This window comes from Triticum aestivum, chromosome 7D (assembly GCF_018294505.1).
Source record: "Triticum aestivum cultivar Chinese Spring chromosome 7D, IWGSC CS RefSeq v2.1, whole genome shotgun sequence".
NCBI classification, from domain to species: Eukaryota; Viridiplantae; Streptophyta; class Magnoliopsida; order Poales; family Poaceae; genus Triticum; species Triticum aestivum.
The window spans coordinates 556,268,117-556,285,339 of NC_057814.1; the positions used below are offsets into that span (position 1 = coordinate 556,268,117).

General features: G+C 50.9%; 1 protein-coding gene across 1 annotated transcript; it reads left to right on the forward strand.

The window, feature by feature from the left end:
* Positions 1–946: 946 nt before the first annotated feature.
* LOC123168835 (uncharacterized) lies at positions 947–5,452 on the forward strand. The gene is made up of 6 exons (XM_044586698.1): positions 947–1,623; positions 2,089–2,221; positions 2,474–2,577; positions 3,151–3,295; positions 3,382–3,522; positions 3,611–5,452. Exons 1-6 carry the CDS (start codon positions 1,583–1,585, stop codon positions 5,225–5,227), a joined length of 2,181 nt encoding a protein of 726 aa, XP_044442633.1. The 5' UTR covers positions 947–1,582; the 3' UTR covers positions 5,228–5,452.
* The last annotated feature ends 11,771 nt before the right edge of the window (positions 5,453–17,223 follow it).

The following is a 17,223-nucleotide window of genomic DNA, read 5'->3' on the forward strand; positions in this document are numbered from 1 at the left end:
CTCATCGTGGTGTACTCCGGAGCTAGCCCATGGAGTGCAACCACCAAAACTATAATCGAGTGTGACATCCATCAAGGCCGCGACGGGAATGGAGCAACCGTTCCAACCATCTCCAAAGGTGATGAGACTTGCCAACGGGGGTATCAAAGCGAAACCTAATAGATGTCTATATAAAGGGATTATATGATGCACTAAAATTTGCTCTAAGAATATATTATTTTATAAGAAGTTTGCAAGTAATAATGCTCAGATATTAGAAGGACCGTCCATATCATAGCTGTCTATATCTTTTGGTAAAGACTAGTCATTTTTTGTCTAACATGAGATCCTTATGCAACGTCTCTTCATGTACATACACCATCACGTGCATGGACCACATGGATGTGCCCTCCTCAACATGTTGATGCAATCATTATCTTTTCGTTATATCAAAATTAGTGTTTTCTAACTTCATGGAATGTTATATATCCATACAATGTTCTTGTTTGGTTTTTGGCGATACAAGATGAGAGCATGTACATACACCATGACACACAAGCACTTTGCGGACCTCCCCCCATCCCCCCACCCTTCACTTTTTTTGAACACCCCCAACCCTTCAGCTAACATTAACGAGATGATGTAAATATCATTTTTAGACTATTTCAAAATTAATGCTTTCTAACCATTCTTTGTGGAACGTTATATCATCAAGCAGCGTTTCCTTCTGTTTCTGCAATTACAAAACGCAGACCCATGCATACACCTTCACACACATGGCGCACGCAAAATGCAGCCCCATCAACAGGGGGTGCAAATTTTATTTTATCCTTTAAATCGTACTGAATTAATGATTTCTAACCATACCGCAGAACGAACAAGCTAAATTAATAGAAATATTACTAAACTAGTTAGTACCATGAAACGGAGCACAACGTCTGTTAAAATCACACATTTACATATTTCTTCACAATGCTTGAATTTTTTTTAACCTGAAATTTAATAGTATATGAAAAACAACAAGTGGCATACGACAGGAAACAAAAAATCAAGCAATACTTTGCAACGGGCCAATGATACTCTGCCAGGGGCTCCCAAATTTCAAAACCCAGTTCGTTGTTACTTTTCGTTGGGGGCGAGCTTTATCCCCTCATGTTTGTTACGATCCTCCGCCCCGCATCCGATCCCCGCCGTCGATCCCCGATCGCGCCGCCAGCGACGGCCGAAAACCCCGGGCCGCCACCTGGCCGCCCCTCCCGCAAGGCTGACACACGCCTGCGACGCAACAGCCTTTTCTGCACCCAGTTTCCGTTCCTTCCCTTCTCCTGCCATCTGCGCAGCCCACCACCGCCACCACCTCCACCTCCACCTCCCCCAAACCGCCTCCCTCTCGCCGCCTCGCGCAGTAGCTTCTCCCCTGCCCTCCCCTCCGCCGACCCCGTGCCTCGTGATGCTTTGACGCCGCCGTCGGGAGCTCCGCCCGCTGGTCGAAGCGGAGGGAGGGAGGGAGGCGGCTCAGACGGAAGGGGAGGGAGCAGAGGAGGAGGAGGGGAGGGAGCAGAGGAGGAGGAGGGCAGGGCCGGGAGAGCGGCGGCGGAGGAAGATGTTCGACGGCCTCATCAACTCCAAGTTCTACAACCGATGGTACGAGATGGGATTCGCTGCTAGCTAGTTTCGCTTGGGTTCGCCGGGTTCCGGCGAGCTCGTCGGAGTCCTCGGGGCGTGGGTTGCTTAGATGGGCGGTTCCTTCGTCTTTTCGAGTCGAATCCGGTGTCTCCAGATGCTGCTCTGCTGCTTGGTCCCTGGGCTGCGCGGCCCCAATCCGCGCGGCGTGATGTTCGGGATTTTGTTCCGCTTCGTGCTTCCGAACTCGCTGGGTTCGTGGCCAGTTTCCTCCGCATTTGGAGGCTGTTTTCCCCTGCCGATTCTCTGCTTTGTTTTAGAAGAAGGAAAAATACCCTGTGCCGCGTCGAATTTGGGTTCCATCTCCAGTCGCATTTCCGGGCGATTCGGTTGCGTTAATTTCGTTGCTGTTTGTCGCATATAAGCATCCTGTGATGCCGGATTATTTGGCTGACCGAGTGCTGGGTTGCTGAACAATGGATGCAGCAAGCACGCCTTCAAATGCATCCGGACGCGGCTAGTCGTCATACGGCGGAAGAAGCAGGCCATGATCGGCTTCCTCAAGAAGGACGTCGCCGACCTCCTCGCCAACGGCCTCGACATCCATGCCTTCGGACGGGTAAGCAATTTTTCCAGGTGTCTCTCTCTTGCCCAGCATTTTCACTGCTGAGGTGCATTGCTCAGGATTGGTACGAATGGTCCTGGTTGAAGCCGAATTAGAGAATGTTTTTGCGCTCTGCCCCCCTTTGTCCACAGGAGAACTTGGCAAAAGCTTCTACTCATTGGCCGTCAAGTTCTAGTCATTTGCTAGAGGAGAATTGTGACTGTGATGACTGAAAATTGTAGTTTTGTTTCCTGTCTCTGCTTCCAGATGGATGCGCTGATAATGGAGTTGAACCATGCTTCGTGCTATGACATGGTTGAACAGTACTGCGATTTCCTTGGAAAACAACTCAACAGCCTGCAGAAACAGAGGTATATCTATCTGGTTAACTCAACTCTGCACCCTTAATTTTGTATTCCTTGTGGGTCAAAACAGTAGGAAAGGATGTCCCACTATTTCTGTCGTCAACGGAAATCAAAGTTTGTTAATGGCTAAGAGAGTAATGCATCCCAACTAAACTCTCTAAGTGGGACCCCCTATGTGGCATTTTGTTAAGGAATCGATTTAGCAGGGCTGTAGCTTCCACGGTATAGGATTCTTCTGATGGTCTAGTTTTTCTTGGGTAATGGAAGACCGTAGCCTCTGCATCACGTGAAGCACACATCCAGCCTCTGCATCAAGTGCTCGCCTGTGATTGCTTTAGGATAAAATCAGTGTGGCAACATAGTTTTAAGTCTTGTTTTTTTTTTTTGCAATGAAACAGAGTGTTAGTCCATAATACAAATCTTTATGCTCTAGTTTTAGTGTTATCACAAGGATTTCTTTTTGACCTTCAGTTAATGAATATAACCGTTAACAGTATCTTAGGGGTGCAAGCAAACAGGTAGTTGAATTATCTTCCTGGTGCAATTCATCATGCCACTCGTTCATTTTTGCATCAACAGGGATTGCCCCCAGGAAGCCATGGAGGCTGTGTCAACTCTAATTTTTGCTACTGCTCGGTTCCCAGACTTGCCTGAACTGTGCGACTTAAGGCATATATTCACAGAAAGATATGGTGGTTCTCTTGAACCTTTTGTTAGCCTGGAGGTGCGAGAGATGCTCCAATAATTTATTGTCCTTTAAATTGCTTCATAGGGTTCTACTTAACCTCATTAATGTTTTTGTATCTGCAGTTTATCCGGAAACTTGAGTCTGAATTATTTACAAATGAGGAAAAGTTTCAAGTAATGCAAAGTATTGCTGAAGAATCCTCAGTTGGTTTTGACATGAGGGCATTGGAAATCAAGTTATGGGCTGCACGGGAGTCTGAAGATGTATGTTTACATGAACTTGTGTAAATGAATTTACTACTTGAACAATGACATGTGTCGTTAACTTGGCATCTTGGATTTTGTATTTCAGGATCTTCTCGAAAAGGATTCAATGAAAAAGGATGAACCGGCAGTGCCTTTGCCCATCAAGCAGAAGGAGGATGGTCGGTTAAATGATAATACTGGAAGGAAGAATTCTGATAAATCTTATGGTAAGGAACAATTGGAGAAATCAGTTTCTCCTTTGGACTTGAAAAGAGAGAACACTCAAAAAGATGATAATACCAGAAGGCGGCATGCTGACAAAGCTGATGGTAAGGAACATTTGGAGAAATCAGTATCTCCTCTGCAAACGGAAAGAGAGGAAGCTCAAAAGCGAGTTCAGAAACTGAAGAAAAAAGATGTCCGCCCTTCCGAGAAGGAACTGATGGAAGCTGTGGAGCTAGATATCAATGGCCTACCGAAACAAGGATCTGGTTCGGTGAAATTTCCTGAGACAGAAAGCAACAGAATAGTTCCACCAATTGTGAAGCCAAAAGAAACAAAGAAAGAACGTGGTGTCGAAAAAGAGAATAACAGGGGGCTTGGCTATCACCACCGATCACCCATACCTGGCCGTCCTGATTATACCAGAATACATGCAAATTTAGGGTGCAAAGCTCTTGGCCTGCAGAATCAAGGACCTACTTCACCGAATCCTTCAAGTGGTAAAACTACAAACAGGCCCCCTCCTACTTCCAATCCGAATGGAGCGAAGGGAAGGAATTGTGATGAAAAAGAAGAGGGCAACAGTTGCTTGCGTGACAGACCACAGCACTTGGAAGATCTCGGACACACTGTGCAAAATGGACAGCGAGCGCCACACAGGGTGGCTAATGTGCAGCCTCCTTATGTCAAACCTAAACTTGGCATGCAGCCTGTGAACGATGATCCTGCAAAACCAATTGACAGGAACTGCAATATGAGTGAAAGGACAGATCGCTTGGCTGACAAAGGTGTGCTTCGGCCTGTTTCTGTCAGAAGGAGGCCAGCAGCACCTTCTTATGATGAGGCACCTAACGGTGAAAAGGCCACAAGCCAAAAGGCTAACTGTCACAGAACACAACCAAGTAAGCACAAGGGTGCTAACGAGGACTATGACCGGAAGGGCAATGGTGTTGGTAATGGCAGGAATGTTGAGAGAACTCCTAGTGGTCGACCAAGTCACCCAGGCATGAGAAACGGAGTTCTGTATGACGATGACTACGATGGACCCATGCAGCGGCCTAAAGCAGGCGAAGATGAGACTGACATTGATTTTGGTAATATGTTGCCTCGGACTGCAAATGGCCATCATCGACTCAATAGCAGGAACATTGATGCGCACGGCAGAGATCCCGATGAGGAGGAGAGGATGATGGACAAACTCCTGATGCATTATAGCAAGAAAGGTTCAGGTACCGATGAAACCCAAACAGCAACAGTAGAAACCAGCAGAACTGCAAACTATCATGGAGCCCAAACGCAATGTCAGCAAAACGGTTCTTTGAACACTACAGGAAGAGCGGTCTCGCTACCGCATGAATCCATCAGCCCGGGTGAAGCTGCCAAGGTTCCTGCTCGGTCCACCTCACTGAGGTCAGACTGTCCTGGGGTGGTGCGCGTGCACCCAAAGATGCCGGACTTTGAGGAACTGGCTGCCCGCGTCATGGCTCTGAGGAATGCTTGAGGAGGATGCACAAAAATTGAATATATTTGGCCTGTGTATACTTTCAGAATTGGAGGTTTCTGGCAGTTTCTTCGCCGTGAGTCAGAGCTCACACCCTTTCTGAATTCTGAGACTGAAGAGATGATATGTGCATGTGTTTTCGCCTTCTTTTTTCCAACATTGGTGTATTTTTCCAGCTTGAGGTTATCACTGCTGGAGTGGTGTTTCTTGTCTAGATTGGGCATTGGTACAGGGACAACAGGATACAGGTGATAGGATTTCGGTTTCGTTCTATAGCATATTGGTTTTGATGCATACAGATACACTTCAGACTGCAGTTCCAGAAATTAATTTCATTTGCTCCACCATGTACTAGTGCTTCAGAAAATTTTGATTATGTGTAAATTTTGTTGGTGGAGCCACACAGATTCTCTTCTTTCTCGTTTCTCCAGATTATGATGAGTTTGTATCATGGTTTCAAATTTTGGATCATGTGAACATTTTGGCCACCACTGATAGTTCTGAAATCTTGGTTTCCTGTTCGGCCAAATAACCGAATTTCACTTCAGTTCTACCCACATCGGACCTACAGTACTTTGATCAGCTCGACGGCGCGCACGCACCCTGAGAACCTACGAACCGGGGGTGGAGAGCGGAGCACCGCCGGGCCGGCGATCTAGCAGAGGCAGCTCACCACGCTGACGACGAGACGCGCGATGCAGTCGTGGCCGCCGCCGCCGTCGCCGAGCAGGTCGTCCCTGACGAGCCGCCGCAGCGCGCGGTTCCTCGGGAGCACGCCGGCGCGGTGCAGCAGCGTGGCCGCCGCCTCCGCCGGCCGGCCCGCCAGGAACGGCCCCAGGAACCGCGCCGCCGGCCTCAGGAACAGCGGCAGCAGAGACTGCAAACACATGCCAAGAATTGTACTACTATGTAAACCACGGCCACGCAATGAGCGGCATATGCATCGGACGAGGCACAGACAGAAGATCAGCGGGTACTAGCCTGACGCAAGACGTACCATTGGATTGTCAGGACGGCGCGGCGCCTGGCCGGCTTTGCTTGCTCGATGCGACGGCCGCCGGCGTCAGCTGGCAGTAGCAATCAGCAATGGCGATGACTGGCGGGAGCAATGGCGATGACTGGCGTGGTTGCCCGTGCGTGCGTTGCGATTGCGACCTTGGATGGAGAGGCAGGAGCCTTTTGGGACGTGTGATCGATGGGCAGGTGTGCAAGCAAGCGTGCGTGCGTGCATGAGGCATGGGATCCAGACCGGGCGACGACGAAAACAGTTGGCGCGCGGCGGCACCTGCCATGCGCCCATCGTTTGGCCGCCACCCGCCGTGGAAATCCCAACGCCGCCGTCCGCATGGGCCTATCTCGGCCGCATGAGCCAGCCGTGCCTCTGTTGCTTCTGCTCCGCGTGGCGCTCTCTGCAGTGCCTTTCCTTTTTGATGGAGCACCTGTCGAGAGAGACACCTGTACGTGTGCTTTGCTTCTTGCAATCTTGCCGTCACCAAAGCTACCGAGAGAGTTGGGACACATGATCAGTGCTCGGATTAGCAGTATGTTTGCCCTGGATCGATTGACTGTTGCCGTCAACAAGCAAAGTCTCGCGTGCGTCTGCGTGCATGCAGCGTGTTGTTTTAAGTGGTAAACAGTTTAGCGACCAGCGCCGGCAAGCAAGGGATAAGTAATAAAAGGTGAAAAAGGCAGTCGCTCAGGGGGAGGAAAACCTCGAAAGAACACAAAAGAAATGAAAATATTATATTTATTAGAAAAAAAGAAATGAAAATCTGCGTACGGACATCATCGAGCATGTTTGCATACCAGGATACGCACTATCTGGAGCACGCAAGGAACAAAATTCAAACCTTTATGCTATTTTATTCCCAAATAATAACGCCCACAAGTGTGGCATATCTGCACTTCGCCCACACGCTTTCATCTCCGTCTGTTATATTTTGCACGAATCTTGAAGAAATCTGTTGGAATTTTAGTGCCACGTAGGCATAGCGTGTAGTGGGGGCGTTAGAGCGCTCGCGCACACAAACCGTAGCATGCGATTGCCAGCTGCGCCGTGTGGGCGAACCAGTTCCCGCCCACACAGTCACCACCCAGTCCACGCGCGTGTGGGTGAACCGCTCTTCGCCCACACGACGCTCGTACGGTGATAGATGACAACTGCAGTTGCACGTATGTGGCAACTAGGTAAACATACATGGCAACTATGATTTGTTGGTAGATGGCAACTACAGTTGCGCATACGTAGCAACTAGGTAAACACACATGACAACTATGATTAATCATACATGTCAACTATGGTTGGACCATACGTGACAACTAATTAATCACACATAGCAAATATTGTTTGACCACATAGGGCAAGTAGTTAAACATGGCAACTATGGTTTGATTACACGCGGCAACTACCGTTAATTAGACATGACAACTATAGTTAACCAAAACAGAGAAGTTGCCATGCTTACAACTACATTTGCCATCCCAGGTAACTAAAGTGTCATCCCGCGGGTGCGCCAGGATGTGTGGGCAGATTTGCTTCGCGCCACACGCGCGGGTGAGGATGAGTAGTAGTTGTTGGGCGTGTGACACGAAGCAACTGCGCGCACACGTGTGGGCAGTTCTAATATTCGCCCACACATGGCCCGTGTGGGCTGCCTCCTGATTATGCCACACAGGGCGTGTCGGCGGATCTCTAATATGCCCCACGTGTGGCAGTTATCAGGTCCATTTTATTTGTTCTCCTCTTCTTGCTGAGCGCATATATCCATCATTTTTTTTGCACACCGCATATATCCATCCTTAGGGAAACCCCAACTGATTCCCAATAACCAGTTAGAGGAGTAAAAATAAAAACCAGGTTTTACTCTTCTAACTGGGATCTAGCCCAGCCGTGCCTCACCTCCCTATTTTTACTCCACCGCTCGACAACCGAGTAAAAAAAGAGCCACTTCGCCTCCTCTGCCTCTCTCCTTCCCATCCCCGCCACCGGCGACTCCCCCAGTCGTTTCCCGACGCCCCACCTTCCAATGGCCAAATCCCATATCGCCGGTGCTCCCCGTCGCCGATCCGCAGCGCGGATCCGCGCCGCCACGCTCACGGTTCATCTTCAAGCGGTGCGTCCTCAAGTGTCGCCGCCCCTCCAATGCGGCCACCGCCCGCCGCATCGCCGACTTCCCCGAGCACCCTCCACCGTGGGAGCCGCAGAGGAAATACCTCGGTGTCCGCCAGTGAGCGTGGGGGACTTGGGTTGCGGAGATCACCGACCGCGAGACCCACACCAAAAAGTGGATCGGGTCATTCCACATGGCGGAACTCGCCGCGCTCGAATACGACAGGTGGCAAGTCCGGCTCCACGGCATGGCGACGCGCCTCAACTTTTCGTTTGGGATGGCACCGATCCACCTCGTCCCTGTCGACGCCAGGTGTGGTGACCTCGGCGATGGCTCGGGAGGACTGGGAAGCGAGGGAGTGCCTCGCGGCGGAGGCCGCCGACAAGGAGTACATCGCGGACCTCTGCTGCTAGTACCCCGAGCTCGTGGAGACGGAGCGGGCCATCTTCATGGAGCGGCTAGTCGACGACGAGGTCATCGTCATCTCCGACGATGAGGAGCAAGGCGGCGACGACACGGAGAAGGATTTCGACGCCAAGGAGTGGCGGCGCATCTTCCCCGACTCCGGCGACGACGACACCGGTCCGGACGCAATGGCCGATGGCATGCCGAGGCAAGATTTGCTCGACATCTACCATGGCAATGATGATAATTAGTAGTCTAGTTTAGAGTTTAGTGTAATTTAAGTTTGAATTTATGTTTAAAGTTTGGTTGTCAAGATGTGTTCGACTAGGTTGAACTTATGTTTAAATTTATGCAAATTTTGGTTGAAACTAGGTTAAACTTATGCATATTTGATTTTTTACTCCGTTATATATAGGGGATTGGTTAGGTTCGCCCAAATCTCAGTGGACTAAAAATACTCCACCAAGAGTTTACTCTGCCGAATCCTCTGCTATTTTTAGGGGATCGGTTAGAGTTACCCTAATGTCGATGGGAGAGGAGAAGGTGAACATTGCATGCGTACGTACACCGTCATCAATAAGAAGGGAGAAAGAGAGGGAGAGGAATGTGCGGGGCCGGCGATGGACTTTCCGGGCGCCGTGCAATGGTGGGATGAGTGGCAGCTATGTGTCCTCGTGCTGAGCAGCCTCTTCCTCCAGTACCTGCTCTTCCTCTCCTTGGGATACACAGGTGTGCTATTTCACTCTAGGCCAGGCTCTTCATCTGGCTCGCCTATCTAGGCGGGATGCTCTGGCGATATATTGCCCTGGCCACTCTCTTCAACCGCCACAAGAAGCAGGAGCACCTCACAACTAGCATGGAGGTGCTATGGGCGCCTGTCCTCCTCATCCACCTCGCAGGGCAACACCTAATGACTGCCTACGACATCAAAGACAACGAGCTATGGAGAGGCGACAAGCCATCAGCCCATCACCATGCACGACTAGTTCTATGTTTTGGAAGGCGCTAGGGCAAACTCGATGATATGGGCCGGTGTGCAAGCAAGCGCGCGTGCATGAGGCATGGGATCCTGGTCAGGCAATGCCGAAAAAGTTGGTGCGCCGCGGCACCTGGCATGCGCCCGTCGTCTGGCCGTCTGGCAGTAGGCGCCACCGGCCGGGAAAACCCCAACACCACCGGCCGCACGAGCTTATCTCAGGCGAGTACATATCTGATGGAAACCATATATTCAGTGAAAGCATGGAAACTTGATCCTATGCCGTTGGATAGGAAGTGTCTGGTGTGAGATGATAAGATGTACAAACTGCAAAAACAACCCCGTAATCTTAATGTACCGTGGTACATTGTCCTAACGGAAGCTGAGCCATCCCGTGCCTTAATCCATGGAGCTACCCCGATTCAATTTTCTTCCATCAACAACTAAGGCTAGGAGATCTGGAGATGGTGGCTTCGCCCAGCAAGACGCCCTCGTTCCGCGCATGGTCGGCGACCGGCAACCGACGCGACTAATTCCTCTCCAGCGGCTGCCTTCTCTCCTCTCCGGCAGGTGGCCCACTGCGCCAACCCACCACGACGACCTCGTTCCCGCAGGGCTGGCGACCGACCGGCGTGGCTAATTCTGCTGCGGCAGCTGGCTTCTCTCTCTCCGGCGGCTGGCGCCAATCCTCCTTTGAGCGCTCCCCATCGAATTGGTACTGGATCCAGGTCCGAAGGTATGAGGATTTCTATCACATTGTTCATCTTCTATGATGTCCCATATTCTCTTCTAGTTGGGCTAGATTTGCCAAGGAAATATAGAGGACAAGGTCGTGGATTCTGGTTGTCTCCTTCAAGATTAGCCTTCTGAACAGGATCTACAAAGCCTTTTTCCACAGCTGAAGCAGTTTCAGTAGCCTCTCTGTAGATGTGAAAATAAGCATATCCAGAAAACTTTTTACACTAGATATAGCCATAACTGAGAGCAACCACGTACACAGTCGTTTATCACAAGAATCTGTCACCAACTGGAATGTAGAACACTTGAACTCTCAGTTTATGTAATGCAAAAAACACATATTTTCAGCATGCATAGTCCATGATCAAAGAACTAATTATACACTGAAAAACTGGGAACACAAGATCAGTGTACACCCAAACCAAGATCCAGCAAGTTCGGTTAGATTTTCGTCTTGAGGAAGTTGTGAAAGGATCGAGAAGAGGTGTCTAGAGGGGGGTGAATAGACTCTTAGCAAGAAAAATGGCAGTTTTTAATTTCTTTAAGTTGAAGTGGAGTTTTAGCACAACTTTAACATTCACAATACATATCAAGCAAGCATGACAAAAGTATACACTATAAAAAAAGACACATCCGTGACATTTTGGGCTGAATGAAATTTTTTCTGTCATACTTATGACACTTCTATGACGATAATTATGACAAAACCCGGTATCATCATAGATGTGGTGGGGTCCTACTTCTATGACAAAAAATCATGACAGAAAATGGGCTTTTCGTCCTGGGCGGGCCGGAGACGCAGCTGCATGACATTTTTTGGGCCGTCCATGACGAAAAAAATCGTGGTAGAAGCGAGGGCGAGGAAAATATCGGGGTGTTCCCGGTTACGGTGGGTGGTCGGGGCCGAGCGATGCGCGTTTCTCTCGTACATGCACGCGCGTGGGTGCGAGGCGTTGGGCTCTAACTGAACCCGAGCGATTGCACTGTAGGCTATGCGTTACTGAACCCGATCGATGGATCGATGGCTGTTAACTGAACCCAATCGAGCGATTCCTTCGCTACTGCTGCTAACTGAAGCTGATCGATGCTGCCTCTGGATGAACAGTGAGCGTTGCTGGGGGAGGGGGGTTGGATGAACAGTTCCCGGTGGGGGTGGATGAACAGGACCCCGTGGTGTTGCCTCTGGATGAACAGGACCCCGATCGATCGAGCCGGTTGGGGCAGGATGAACAGGACCCCGTGGAGGGCAGGATGAACAGTAGACGATGGAGGGCTGGATGAACAGTAGCCCGTGGAGGGGTGGTTGAACAGGAGCCCGTGGAGAGGGCTGGTTGAACAGTAGCCAGTGGAGTAGCGCGCGGTGGAGGCTGGATGAACAGGAGCCCGTGGATGAACAGTCGCAGGTGGAGGCTGGAGGAGGTCGACGGTGGTTGAACAGTAGTCCGTGGAGGCTGGAGGGGGTCGACGGTGGAGATGAACACTATCCCGTGGAGTCCCGTTTTGCGGTACGCCACACCCCTTTCGATGAACAGGACCCCCGTTTCGACCGTAGCGCTCCAACACAAGTCCGTTTCCTTCGTTTTGCGGTATGCCACACCCCTCCCAATTAACAGGACCACCGTTTCGACCGTAGGAGGTCCGTTTCCTTCATTTTGCGGTACGCCAGACCCCTCCCGATGAACAGGATCCCGTTTCGAACGTGGCCGATCGAACACAAGGCCGTTTCCTCCGTTCTGCGGTACGCCAGGCCTCGTTTCCATCGGCTGTTCCGTCCAAGCCCTCCCGATGAACACGACGACGCATTCCATTCCGACCCAGCCGGTTCGCTCTTCATAAACACGGCGGCGACGCAGTTTCTTCGTTCCGACCCAACCATGTACACGAGCCCTGGCCATACGTATTCGCGAGTAGGCGTTCGAGACCCTGCCCGTATGTACGTACATGGCCGTATTTTTTTCTTACGCACTGGCCGCTGTACGTACGTATACATACTACGTGCATCGTTTGGCCGCCACCCGCCATGGAAATCCCAATGCCGCCGTCCGCATGGGCCTATCTCGGCCGCATGAGCCAGCCGTGCCTCTGTTGCTTCTGCTCCGCGTGGCGCTCTCTGCAGGTGTCCTTTCTGGTGGAGCACTGCGCCTGTTGAGAGAGACACCTGTGTGCTTTGCTTCTTGCGTCTTGCCGTCACCAAAGCTACCAAGAGAGTTGGGACACATGATCAATGCTCACATTAGCAGATTAGTGCTCAGATTAGCAGTATGTTCGCCCTAAGTCGATTGATTGTTGCCGCCAACAGGCAAAGTCTCGCGTGCGTCTGCGTGCATGCAGCGTGTTGTTTTTGGTGGTGAAGAGTTTAGTGACCAGCGCCGGCAAGCAAGGGATAAGTAAAAGGTGAAAAAGCAATCACTCAGGGGGCGGAAATCCTCGAAAGAACACAAAAGAAATGAAAATCTTTTATTTATTGAAGAAAATAAATGAAAAACTTTGTACGGACATCACCGAGCGTGTTTGCATACCAGGGATACGCACTATCACGAGCACGCAAGGAACAAAGCTCAAACCTTTTTGCTATTTTATTTGTTCTCCTCTTCTTGCTGAGCGCATATATCCATCCTTTCTTTTTTGCGCATCGCATATATTCAACTTTGGGGCAACCCCAACTCCCACTAACCGGATAGAGGAGTAAAAATAAAAACCTGGTTTTACTCTCTAAACGGGACCTAGCCGATCCCCAATCGGCGTTATCGGAGGATAAATTATCCTCAGCCGCGCCTCACCTCCCTATTTTTACTCCACCGCTCGGCAGTCGAGTAAAAAAAACCACTTCGCCTCCTCTGCCTCTTCTCCTCCCCATCCCCACCGCCGGCGACTCCCCGCGCTGTTCCCCGACGCCCCCACCTTCCAATGGCCGGAACCCATATCGCCGATGCTCCGCGCCGCCGATCCGCAGCACGATCCGCGCCGCCACGCTCACGGTTCATCTTCAAGCGGCGTGTCCTCAAGTGTCGCCGCCCCTCCGATGCGGCCATCACCCGCCGCATCACCGACTTCCCTGAGCACCCTCCACCATGGGAGCCGCAGAGGAAATACCTCGGCGTCCGCCAGCGAGCGTGGGGGACTTGGGTAGCGGAGATCACCGATCGCGAGACCGACACTAAAAAGTGGATCAGGTCGTTCCACACGGCGGAGCTTGCCACGCTCGAATACGACAGGTGATAAGTGCGGCTCCACGGCGCGGCGGCGCGCCTCAACTTTTCGTTTGGGATGGCGCCGGTCCACCTTGTCCCGTCGACGCCGGGTGTGGTGACCTCGGCGATGGCTCGGGAGGACCGGGAAGTGAGGGAGTGCCTCACGACAGAGGCCGCCGGCAAGGAGTACATGGCGGACCTTCGCCGCCAGTACCCCGAGCTCGTGGAGATGGAACGGGCCATCTTTGTGGAGCGGGTAGTCGATGGCGAGGTCATCGTCATCTCCGACGATGAGGAGCAAGGCGGCGGCGACACGGAGAAGGATTTCGACACTGAGGAGTGGCGGCGCATATTCCCCGACTCCGGCGACGACAACACCGATCCGGACCCAATGGCCGATGGCATGTCGAGGCAAGATTGGCTCGACCTCTACATAGCTGTTCCAGTACAAGGATGATGATGATGAGTAGTCTAGTTTAGGGTTTCGTGTAGTTTAAGTTTGAATTTATATTTAAAGTTTGGTTGTCAAGACGTGTTCGAGTAGGTTGAACTTATGTTTAAATTTATGCAAATTTTGGTTGAAACTAGGTTGAACTTATGCATATTTGATTTTATTTACTCCATTATATATAGGGATCTGTTAGGTTTGCCCAAATCTCAGTGGACTAAAAATACTCCACCAAGAGTTTACTCTGCCGAATCCTCTGCTATTTTTAGGGGATCGGTTAGAGTTGCCCTAATGTCGATGGGAGAGGAGAAGGTGAACATTGCATGCGTACGTACACCGTCGTCAATAAGGAGGGAGAAAGAGATGGAGAGGGACGAGGGAGGCCGGCGATGGACTTTCCAGGCGCCGTGCAATGGTGGGATGAGCGGCAGCTGTGTGTCCTTGTGCTGAGCAGCCTCTTCCTCCAGTACCTGCTCTTCCTTTCCTCCGGGGTACGCAGGTGTGCTATTCCAGTCTAGGCCAGGCTCTTCATCTGGCTCGCCTACCTAGGCGGGATGCTCTGGCGATATATTGACCTGGCCACTCTCTTCAACCACCATAAGCATGCGCCTTATAGAGAAAAATTCACTGTAGGTCACTAAACTTGAGCCGGTTGACAGTTTAGTACCACTACTTCAAAATACCCGAACTACGGTTCACATACTTGCGCACACGGTTCACTTTGGTCCATTTATACGTTTTCGTGTACGGCGTACGTATTTTCTGACTTGGCCGAGTCAGTGGCCGCCAGCTCGTTTCGACCACCACCTGGTCGTGCCTAGGGTGAATACTAGTCCATCCGCGGGGGGGGGGGGGGGGGGGTTGCAATAACGCCAGTACCATTAAACCGTTCTTATCACCGTTCGCGGGCGCTGAGCCGCAGTGATGCCAGCGGTGGCGGGTCGCGCCCCGGCCATGCATCAAGCTAGCCAGGCACTTGATCACCGCCACGATGAAGCTGGCCGTGGAAGTCGTGGACATGGCAGAGCTGTCCGCCAAGGGAGGCGCTCCCGACCAGCTCCGGCTACCTCCTCGTGGACACGTCCACCTACGCTTTGCTCTTCTTCGCTTTCTAGGAGGCCAGTGCTCCGCTCACCCTGCCGGCCGACACGCCGCTACTCCTCTGGCTCGACGGCAGTCCTGGCTGCTCCGACCTGCTCAGCAACTTCTTCCAGCTCGGCCCCAACTCCCTCCGCCGCTCCAACGACAATTATTGAAGGAAATATGCCCTAGAGGCAATAATAAAGTTGTTATTTATATTTCCTTATATCATGATAAATGTTTATTATTCATGCTAGAATTGTATTAACCGGAAACTTAGTACATACATAGACAAACAGAGTATCACCAGTATGCCTCTACTTGACTAGCTCGTTGAATCAAAGATGGTTAAGTTTCCTAGCCATAGACATGAGTTGTCATTTGATTAACGGGATCACATCATTGGAGAATGATGTGATTGACTTGACCCATCCGTTAGCTTAGCACGATGATCCTTTAGTTTATTGCTATTGCTTTTTTCATGACTTATACATGTTCCTATTACTATGAGATTATGCAACTCCCGAATACCGGAGGAACACTTAGTGTGCTATCAAACGTCACAACGTAACTAGGTGATTATAAAGATGCTCTACAGGTGTCTCCGATGGTGTTTGTTGAGTTGGCATAGATCGAGATTAGGATTTGTCACTCCGATTGTCGGAGAGGTATCTCTAGGCCCTCTCGGTAATGCACATCACTATAAGCCTTGCAAGCAATGTGACTAATGAGTTAGTTGTAGGATGATGCATTATGGAACGCGTAAAGAAACTTGCCGGTAACGAGATTGAACTAGGTATTGAGATACCGACGATCGAATCTCGGGCAAGTAACATACCGATGACAAAGGGAACAACGTATGTTGTTATGCGGTTTGACCGATAAAGATCTTCGTAGAATATGTAGGAACCAATATGAGCATCCAGGTTCTGCTATTGGTTATTGACCGGAGATGAGTCTTGGTCATGTCTACATAGTTCTCGAACCCGTAGGGTCCGCACGCTTAACGTTCGATGATGATCGGTATTATGAGTTTATGTGTTTTGATGTACCATAGATAGTTCGGAGTCCCTGATGTGACCACGGACATGACGAGGAGTCTCGAAATGGTCGAGACATAAAGATTGATATATTGGACGGCTATGTTCGGACACCGAAAGTGTTCCGGAGAGGTTTCGGATAAAACCGGAGTGCCGGAGGGTTATCGGAACCCCCGGGGGAACTAATGGGCCTCCATGGGCCTTAGTGGAGAAAGAGAGGGGCGGCCAGGGCAGGTCGCGCGCATCCTCCCCCTTGAGTCCGAATTGGACTAGGAAGGGGGGGCGCCCCCCTTTCCTCCCCCCTCTCCCTCTCCTTCCTTCCCCTCTCTCCCTTTTGGTGGAAACCTACAAGGACTTGGAGTCCTAGTAGGATTCCCCTCTTGGGGGCACGCGAAGGAGGGCCGACCGGCTTCCCCCTCCCTCCACAGTGGGGAGGGGGCACCCTAGGACACACAAGTTGATTGTTTAGCCGTGTGAGGTGCCCCCCTCCACAGATTTTCACCTCGGTCATATCGTTGTAGTGCTTAGGCGAAGCCCTGCTTCGGTAACTTCATCATCACCGTCATCACGCGGTCGTGCTGACGAAACTCTCCATCGACCTCAGCTGGATCTAGAGTTCGTGGGACGTCACCAAGCTGAACGTGCGCAGATCGCGGAGGTGCCGTACTTTCGGTACTAGGATCGGTCGGATCGTGAAGACGTACGACTACATCAACCGCGTTGTCATAACGCTTCCGCTTTCGGTCTACGAGGGTACGTGGACAACACTCTCCCCTCTCGTTGCTATGCATCACCTAGATGGATCTTGCGTGTGCGTAGGATTTTTTTTGAAATTACTGCGTTCCCCAACAGTGGCATCAGAGCCAGGTCTATGCATAGATGTTATATGCACGAGTAGAACACAAAGAGTTGTGGGCGATAATAGTCATACTGCGTACCCGCATGTCATACTTTGATTCGGCGGTATTGTTGGATGAAGCAGCCCAGACCGACATTACGCGTACGGTT

Bases quoted from the DNA above. Each gene is read 5' to 3' on its own strand.
- LOC123168835 (XM_044586698.1), top strand. From the start codon at position 1,583: ATGTTCGACGGCCTCATCAACTCCAAGTTCTACAACCGATG. The intron at 1,624-2,088 runs GTACGAGATGGG...CAATGGATGCAG, and splicing joins TCCAAGTTCTACAACCGATG to CAAGCACGCCTTCAAATGCA. The intron at 3,523-3,610 runs GTATGTTTACAT...TTTGTATTTCAG, and splicing joins CTGCACGGGAGTCTGAAGAT to GATCTTCTCGAAAAGGATTC.